Below are 10260 nucleotides of genomic sequence, written 5' to 3'. Positions count from 1 at the left end.
TCGTGTCGTGACAGTAATAATCGCAATTTACCGTCACTTGGAAACGTAACTGTACGGTCACATGTATGTATTTTTTACATTCCTTTCCGACACGTATGCATATGTATTATTTACAATAAATACTTATTCTATTCTCTATTGTCCTACAAGTTGTCACTTTCTCTCAGTTATCCCCATTGAGATCGTACAAAAAAATACTGAGCAAGACACCAAGTAACGATTTTCAAAACTGATTTAACATTAACCGAACTGACTATGATATTACGCGTGTCTAAAAACCAATACTTAGGTAGGCAATAAAAATAAATACAGAATGTACAGTGACAAATTCTCAAAATGAATGCTTCGTATCTGAATGATTGTAATTGTAAGCAAATGTTATGCTTACTGTACGAATATTGGAGAATTATTTCTACGAATCCGAGGTCCCAATGATTTCTTGGTCGAAAGAAATCGTTTATAAGAGACATGAGTCTTTCCACGTAAGAATAAAGTAAATTTCGAGTGTCACTTAACGATAACTGTCAATTATGTTCACTATGGACGTCCACGTGCCGAATATCAGCGCGAACATCGAAAACAACAGAAGCATACAGTTCTTCCAGAGCCGCCATTTGTAGGCGCCCAGGTGGCCCTCCCAGCACGAAATTGTTTCCACGATCGCTGGGATGCTGATCCCGAGAACGGAGAAAAACACTGCACCGACCAGAGAAATAAATGGTTCCAGATTCGGGACTAGCAACGCCACGACAACTGTAAAAAGAAAAGAGAAAATTTTCATTCAATACATTGAACGATAATACTAACCAGACTTGTTCACAGAAGAGACATGCTGTGATTTATTTCTAATTAAGTTATTATAATTTAAAATGACCTCGAGCCTATTTCACAATAATTTACCAAGTAATAATGTTATTGGAATTACAAGTTATAAGTTGTTGATTGTAGATATCTGTTGCACAAAGAGTTTTTAAAACTTTATAAGTTACAAATTAAATCACTACTAATCACTGTTCACTGCACGATGAATACCATTTTAGAAGTTACAGAAAACTTGCAAAATTTTTACAAGTCCTAGAAAACTGATAATTTTGTTCACAGTTTATGTCTCTGAATATTGATTAGTGAATTTTTTATTGATTGTGTTAATTTTAAATATTTTAGTAGTGGTTGATAATGTTGGGTTTTTATTGTTTATGGCTAAATGGTCCAAATTGTAATAAGTTTTTATGCTGTTTAACACGCACAACTTTAGTTTGCGTTGATTTTCACAGTTACCCATTTTCAATTAAAGAAAATATATTTAGCTGTATTAATCAGTCATTCATTTCTATCAAGGTGGGTATTACTTGAAAATATTAAATAGGACAATCAGCAGACTCGCAATTTGAAAAATTTACTTATAGAACTCTACTTGTTTTATTAAGATATTTGTTATTATTGTGCAACATAATTTACTAATACTGGTAATTTGTAGTTTGTGACGTAAAATTTCACTAATGACATTAGTTTAATTGTGAGAGAGGGCCCTGGTAGTACCTTCCGAACTGAAAATATAAAATATGTGTAATTTGTTTGCGGATATTTATGTAAAGTCACGTTTTTCGAAGATTATTTTGAAAAACAAAGATTAAATAGAAATTCATTCTTTGCGTTAAATACAATAATGTCTATGTTAAACGACATTGAACTCAGTATTTCATTGTATTTTATGAAGTTACATGAATATTAAAAAAACTCATATAGTTACTTAAAGATTCAATAATTTCTATATACTTCTTCTGAATCATTCTTATATCTGTTCCAATATTTGCTGGAGAATTAGAATCATCATTTCTTGAAACGAGTAATTTCTTTCGCTTATTACCATATAAAACCAAATTGAAATATTCAAAGGAAAATGTGTACTTTGATTATATGAGCTTTTCATCAATATTTGAAATGAAAACGTGAGAAAATTCATGAAAATATAATTACAAACAAAGAATAAAAATGACTTCAAAATTTTTGTTTTTCCTTCTCTTAATTACAACTGTTCAATTTTGGCTAAAATTATGAAATTAAACAGTGCAAAGTGGCGAGGGAAATATTATAAGTATAAAGAAGTGAATTACACAATTAAAATAAGGTACTAATAACGATAATAGTATAAGGAATCTGTAGTAAATGTACCGTTCAGAAAACTTGTTATCCACCTGAGAATATAATTTTCTCTTGAGTTAAAAGGACAGTATTAATGTTTAGAAATTCCGTAGAACATAAGAGACATTAATGCAGGTATTTAAATTCAATTATACATATCATTATTAATTCCACGGTTAAGAGAATCAACTATGTCTGCTGATTTTACATCTGTCGTAAATAAAAGAAAGACGGCCGTCGCATTCAGAAGTCAGAACGCCAGCCACGTAAATATTAGCCCACACTTAGATTCTCAATAAGCTGAACGAGCACGAGTCACTGAACGGTGCTCACGACTGGCAGTGAGTCATGCGGTTACAGAGCCAACAGGTATTTCCCCTGGCCCAGTCCGCCGCCACCTTTCCATTACAACTGTGTGCTTCTCTCTTTCTTTCTTAGGAAAGTAACACGCGCGTCTGGTATACACGTTGAGGCTAGACCAGCAATAACCAGAAGTGTAATCGCGACGATATTGAAACATTCGCCGGTTTTATCCATTACCATTATCCGAAGCAATTTATTCCGCGAACGGTGAATTCTAACTGATAAATCATAGTCGGAAGGATGATGTATAATTAACGGGAATGTAAATACAGTAGTAAAATTTCTGCTATTCTAATGAAACGAAAGAGATATGGAAAATATGGTATTCGAGCACTGTGATTAGATGTTTTATTAGGTTTTTGCGTAATAAATGTCGTTTTTCTATTCGCTTTATTTCAACCATGTTAATTTTCATGAAACTGGGATCAATGAACTGGTAACTTGATTGCAAAGATATGTTCAATCAGATGGATCGTACTTCGACTTCATTTTAAAAACAAGTTATAATCATCTACTCTGTAAAATGAAGTTATACCTTATCATTGCATATTTGAAATCCAAAACGACATTTATCATCAGCAGCCTAATATAAAAGTTTAGGAATGTAGAATTATTCAAAATGTGACATTTATATATGTATACATATATAGTAGTTTTGTAGGATTGAAAAAAAGTAACGCTTTGACTATTGTTATATGTATACTTTTTTACAATCCAACAAAATACAATATACATAAATATCATTGCGATTTTAATATTTTTTTGTTTATAAATAATTTCCTTAACGTTAATCGCAAATTATTATGTTTGTATATTATACCCAAATTTGTGTTATATGATGAATTTGTAAAACAAAGAATCATATTTTTAACAGTCATCACTTTCTTATGTATCCAAGTGTCGTTTATAATATTATTGTTGCATTAGTGCTATGTATATTAGTAAACAAAAGAAAAGACTAATACAAAAATTCTATTCTTTAATATAAGGAGAAGTAAACAAATTTCACCATAGAAATTTAAAAAAGTAATACTGAATTAACAATAAGTAACTAGCAATGTTTCATGAGGTATGGAACGGATATGTATATGGAAAATGGAATATTAGAAACGAGAAAATTACTTGCCTGTGAAAAGGACCATGAACACCCTCATTAGAGTTTCACATATGCCTTGATATTTGTGACTGCATTTGTCCTTCATAGACTCCCACATGATTTCCAATGGTACGAAATACTGGAGTCCATAAGTGAACAGAACCGCTAAAGCGATAAGTATTTTAACTATTTGTCCCAAACTGTAAAAAAAAGCATGTTTTACTTATACGACCTCTTCATTTTCGTGGATTATCGAAGTTCATAGTTAGACTGCAGGTGTTTATACATTTACAGTGTTTGTTAACTTGAAAAGCTCAATAAAATAAAGGTTCATATAATGTCTAATACTATTTCTATGTTATCATTAACGTAGTGAATCCTCTTGTACAGAAATCAAAATTGTGTATCATTTTAATCTTTGGATGTTAGTACCGGAAATTGTTAAATTGCATAAACTTCCGTAGTCTATTCATACCTACCTACATCTTTCACAGAAATAGTGCTCGAAAAAAAAATTAAGCGACAGTAAAATGTAATATTATTAATCTACGACAAAGGTTTCTTAATGAATTTTTAACGGTAGTAAATTAGGGAATGTAAATAAATCACTTTTTATTTTTCTAAGGACTATGTATCATAAAATTGTAATACTTCTAAAAGTTCTAAAAGTTCTAACTTATACGGAAGTCATTTGGAAGCAATGATTTATCAATAGTACATATCTAACGTTTTCAGCAAAAATAGAATAAAATAATTTTAATTTGTCTGAAGAATCAATCGTATTTCAAATTCATAATCAGTCACGTTAAGATTTTTATGTTTACGTAAAATGCTATAGAAGTTCTAAAAAGATTTCTATTTTAAAGCAATTGGTTAAGTCGTCCCTTCCTTACTTTTGTCAAGGTTTTAAAGAACTTACACGTCGCTTATAGGCAGATTCAATGTGATGCTGCCCGATAAGATTTCTCCGTACGTCATGTAACCGAACACACCCAATATAGCATAAAGGGACACCACTATCGACATCGTAATGTTAAGGACACCAGGACATCCAAGGAAGTGATCCGGATTTCTCATGGTATTCTCCACAGGCATCACCTATGCAAAATTAATTCCATGAAATAATTAGAAGAATTACATTGTTTGCTTAATGAAGTACGTATTAATTAAATATACTTCGTCAATAAATATTTTCATGATTGTCTTGTCGGTGATATTAATTGTTTGCAGCTAATAGTCGTATTTTAATATGAAATAATACATTTTATATCTGACGCATTTACTATTAAAATATTGTATTTGTATAATTTTATATCTATTGTCGTATATATAGTACTATTTTACAAATTTAAGAATTAAGTAGTTCTCATATTATTGACAATATATGTACACTAACGGTCAACAATACGAGACGAGAACTTGAAATGAAACAAATTAAAACAAACTATTTTTTAGAAAGATTTCATAAAAGTTATGAAATTAGTAAGTATAGAAATCATTCGCATTCAGCTTTGGGATATTAGTTTTATCAAATCTTTTAGGTTGTTGCACATGAAATGGGTGATTTTACTGACAGGTATATTTGACGTTACTTTTATGAATGAAAATTATTAACATACTTCTTTTCTTTCTTGCAAAATTATACAGTGTATTTGATTCGTTTCAAGATACTACATATTTAACAGAGCAATAAAATCAATTATGTTAAACAATAAACTTAATTAAGGTAGAGAATCAATCTCACAATCAATAAAAGATAGTCATTTAAATCAAATTCATAAATAACCTTTAAAAGATGCATGCAAGTTTCTGCTAAAAAAGATGGCAGCTACAAGTATCTTCGAAAAGTCATCCTCAAATTCAGTATAATAATTATATAATGAATCTAACATGAATATAGCACTTGTACTTCAATAAAAAAAAATCACGTATAGATTCTATTTAATCTTACTTCGTCCAATAAAATTCGTATAATATTCAGTATACACAAATATCAAATGCCGGTAATAAGACGATCATTTCATGTGCAATAATCTAGTAGAATAATATTTTCCATCATAATTAATTGTGAAACATGGTCTCATTTTACATATACATATAATATATGCATGTGAAAGTATGAATGTATTGAATATATCTCTGTTTAGGCTTTCGATTGTTTAAATGTCCGTAAATAGTTTGAAACATGAATTCTTCTATAAAGAAAGCAAATGTGCAATGAAATATATTCACTTATGAAAAATGATACTTACAACGCCGATGCCTTCAATCGCAAATATCACTGTCGCGAAAAACGTCGGTAACTGCGTGACTGACGAGAATAATTTCACGTGGACGGTGTTTTGGAGACCGCTAAAGATGTAGTACAGCGTTATCACGAAGCCGACCATCATGCACATATTGGCGATCATGGACACCGGAACCATGTACTTCAGATTTCGTACCTGGCCCAAAAGCACGACCGCTGGTATCAACGCGAGTATGTAAAGGCGAAGCGATATATCCATACCGCTGTAATAATTCGCCACCTAAAATCAAACGGAATAATATTATTCAATAAAAATCGGTCAATAAAATCAATAGACATTAGTAGACAGCGGATATTTATGCAAATTCAGATTTTTACAGATTGATTTATTGAACTGAAATCAATTTGGACATTCACTTCCTTTAATTAATCCCTCGCCTTGCAACATCGAGTCAGACACGTGATAACGACTTCAAACTGAATTTACATAATATGCTGATATTAACATTTAAGGTTCGGAATAAATGAAACATTTGCTATAAGAATAAAATTCCTTTTGGATCTGGGAAAATATTAAGGATAAAGTAATTCTTGAGAGTGAAGTCATAAAAAAGGTCGTATGGGAAAGGGTTAAAGGTATTACAAGGTTCAAAATAAGGAAAAATATATAGTAATTTGTACTGAAATTTGTATTATATTGTGTTTTACACATTGATATTTGCGATATATGTATAAAATCAGTAGTCTAGACATCAATAATACTAATAAAAATGGAGTACAGTTGCTGCTAATCGAGACTGACTAATTAGACTGTGGACTTTTATGCAAATTTACGTTTTTGGAGATTAATCTATAACAGTGGAAATTGGGTGAATATGCTGTTACGTTTCTCATTAAACATTTTACTAGGATAAAAGTAATATAGAAGTAATTTATCATGCTCTGTGTCATATATTTGCGCATGCAATAAATGCATGAAATCTGCTGACTAATGATAGTTATCGATTGTCAATCAGAAATACAGTAGACACATACTAAATATTTGCGTTAAGTTTGATGATAGAAGAAAATGACACAGAGGAATCTTGTACTGTTCAAGAAGGTAAACATGATGGTGTAAACAGATTGTCCTTGCGCCATATTCAAACCCACTCAAAGCGTCAGTATTGTTTTTTAAATAGACTTTACCTTATTTTCGACTTTATAGTATTGTGATCAGTGTCAATAAGAATTCAATGAAACATGATAGCATGGTCTTTACATGACTTTTTATTTGGAAATTTAGCAAACAATGGAAACATTGAAGTATACAATCAGATTTTCTGAACTTACCAGATTTACTAAGTCCAATTTATATGTCTAATGTTATTGAACTCGTACTGACGTTGACTGTAAAGCTACGAATTAACAAATACATGATGTTTTCAAGGAAACATTGGAGTCTCTAACATAATCATGATGATGAATATGTTTGGAGAATAACCTTTTTAGACAAACACTGTTTTTTAACAATTAGCCAATTTCTGCTATCTTCCGGCCTACCGAAGCTATTTATCTATTCCAGATAGCTCACTTTGTGCATTATAAAAAATCTCTTAATAATTATGAAGCAAAGGTAAATAAATCATTCTTATATATTCTTGAATCTACTATAATCTAACAATAAACATTTGAAATACATTCTTCATTCTTAATATAAAAAACTGTTTAAATGTATTTCAAATGTATTTGATAATAATATTGAATAAGATTAAAATGAGAAAAGAACTTCTTTGTACCAAAAAGTAATGATTAGACTGCGGATGTTTATGAAAATACAAGTTTTTATCGTGTAATGTTCAAAAATTGAAATCAAGCAGAAATTCCTTTATTCTATTGAAGGTTCTATTAAGTTAGAAGTAAAATAAAAATCTCAATGAACTATATGAAACAACTGTGTACTCTATAAATGCATAAAATCTCCAATCTAGTAACGATCTACTTATTAGTTTCCGTGTGTTAGGAATTCTTTATAATGATGGGGTTCGTGTTTTCGGCTGTACGCTTGTTCGAAACCCGTTCAAACAGGGTGCAATTATCTCGTACTTGCAGACAAACAGGTAGGCCGGATTCTACAGGTCAATCGAGTCGGTACAAGTCTTGAGGCGACGCGTTGACACAGATTTTCAATTGTGATCAAGGAAAAAAAGTGAAAGATGCACGTGTAACGATGAACGAGAACGAATGAAAGGAGGCGGACGCAGATTAAACTAGCTTCAAGATGTTTTGATTTGATCGTACAAGATAAAGGTTTCTTGTACATATACTAACGTATTTAGTGTAAAATATATTTTTACTAATCATGGAGAAAAATAGAACGACATTGTAATCTTTGACTGACAAGGGAACACCGCGAACGTTGACTCCCAGATTGGAATGAAACTTTGTGGATTTATACAGGGTGTAACATAAATGTTGTCCGACCCGGAAATGGGACACTCGGGGGGTGAATTGGAACAACTTTTTCCTTAGCAACAATGTAATCTGAGGCTTCGTTACCGAGATATTAATGAAAAACCCCGACCAATCAGAGCGCGAGTTTGCCAGCCGAGTTCCCGCGCTAGCGGTGGCCGCGCGCTACGTTTGTACTACGAAGCTCTGAACAAGTAGATCAGCATACATCGCAGGAAACTGCTTATAATACCAAATAAAAAAGACGTAACAAATAAAATCATAATTTTTATCATCTGTCGTTTGTTATTTAAAGAGATTAATGAATGTAGAGTGACTTAAGATAAGAATAACAGTACATTTCATTCGCGCTCAATCGCCCTTTAAGGGTGTGAAAATTAACCCCAAAGTCAAATGGCAATTTCACTTTTTCGCGTATAACTCTTGAAGTACAAGAGATATAAAAAAAATGTTTTAAACAGAAGTTTAATGGTAAAATAAGCGTTATAAACTGACGTTAATAAAATTTTGAAAATAGTGTTTTAAAATTTTCTTTTTAAGAGAAAATACTTTTTTCCAAATTTTGTAAACGGGAGTTTCTAGCACTTATTATTCCATTAAACTTTTATTTGAAACAGTTTGTTCTATCTTTTGCAGAGTGCCTATCTGAGTTTGGGGTTAGTTTTACGCCCTTAAAGGGCGATTGGGCACAAATGAAACATACCGGTATTCTTGTCTTGAGTCACTCTATAAACCCACAAAGTTTCATTCCAATCCGCGAGTCAGCCTTCGCTGTGTTTCTGTGTAAGTGAAACAATAATATTAAAATACATATCGTTATTTATTTTCAAAATGCAGAAGATAAAAAATAAACAAAGAATAGAGCAAATACTTAATTATTTTGAAATATTTAACAAAACAAATTTTTGAAATTATTCGTGTCACCCATAGTGCGCAGAAAAATTAAAAATATATTTTTTGACTTTACTTACACAGTTTTTTTTACTTTCATATTTCAAGCAATTTAAAATTACTGTTTATTCAACTAGAACACGAGAACATTTATTATTTTCTAATAATTTCGTGAACTTTTGTATTCTATTTTTTTAGCATATAGGTAAAACAGTGTTTTTCAGTTTCAGTCCATGTGAAAATAATTGTTGTAGCGATTGTGTTATCTCCTTTGTGGACTTCCTGAAAAGGGTAGTATTCACATTCGAAAGCGCACAATGTATAGAAACTTGTATTTACTTCATAATTTATAAGACTGCGAGTCCAATTTGTAATACATAATGAAGTCTTTAAAGGGTCTTCACTTCTACTTCAATTATAAAAAAATTAATAAGTATACTATGTTAAAATAGTTGTGAGTTGTTTATGAATAATGAATTTATTCGTATATTGCTATTAAATAATAGTGTGTACTGCCTAGCTTCGATCATCCTTACATATAAAAGCATAATTTAGTAATCAGATAAGAAAAAACTAAATTGAACATCCAAGATTAACTAAAAATGAACAAATAACATATATTCATTAATGATTCAAGAATGAAGAGTATCACTATATCAGAGTTAAAAACGTGCATGTGGATGTATTTGTACAGAGTGAATCGTACAACTTGATCACCTTGACTATTCCCCCAGCGTTACTGAATTAATTGCATTTAGTATTTCCTTGGTAAATTTGTTCCAGGAGTGACCTCAAGCCACTTACAATACACTATTTATAATTTTCTCGGAATTCGTTGTTTCAATGAAACCGTAATATGTATTTTGTTTGCACTTATTTTTTATCAAAGTATTTCATTATCAAATCGAAAAAAAAATCAAGAAGGAGGCAAAATTTCGGAAACGCTAAAGAATACTGAATCGTGAAAGTCATAGATAAAAATTTGTTTCTCATTATACGTAAGTATCTGGTTCTTTATTCGTTAAAATTATCGATATCAGTGACGTTATACTATTCAATTTACGGTATC

The 10260-nt window shown here is 31.0% G+C and overlaps 1 protein-coding gene across 1 annotated transcript in view; it reads right to left on the bottom strand.

Moving 5' to 3' along the window:
* Positions 1-511: 511 nt before the first annotated feature.
* The window catches only part of LOC107193386 (proton-coupled amino acid transporter 4-like), a 41457-nt gene continuing 31708 nt past the window's right edge, over positions 512-10260 (bottom strand). Inside the window, exons 5-8 of the mRNA XM_015582826.1 lie at positions 5854-6129; positions 4521-4699; positions 3632-3801; positions 512-753 (exon numbers count right to left, since the gene is read on the bottom strand). Coding sequence (XP_015438312.1) covers positions 512-753; positions 3632-3801; positions 4521-4699; positions 5854-6129 — 867 coding nt within the window. The remainder of the gene's footprint in view (positions 754-3631; positions 3802-4520; positions 4700-5853; positions 6130-10260) is intronic.

This window comes from Dufourea novaeangliae, unplaced genomic scaffold (genome assembly GCF_001272555.1).
Source record: "Dufourea novaeangliae isolate 0120121106 unplaced genomic scaffold, ASM127255v1 scaffold27, whole genome shotgun sequence".
NCBI lineage: Eukaryota > Metazoa > Arthropoda > Insecta > Hymenoptera > Halictidae > Dufourea > Dufourea novaeangliae.
The sequence above is the reverse complement of the archived record's forward strand: the minus strand, read 5'-3'. Positions and strand labels throughout refer to the sequence as shown.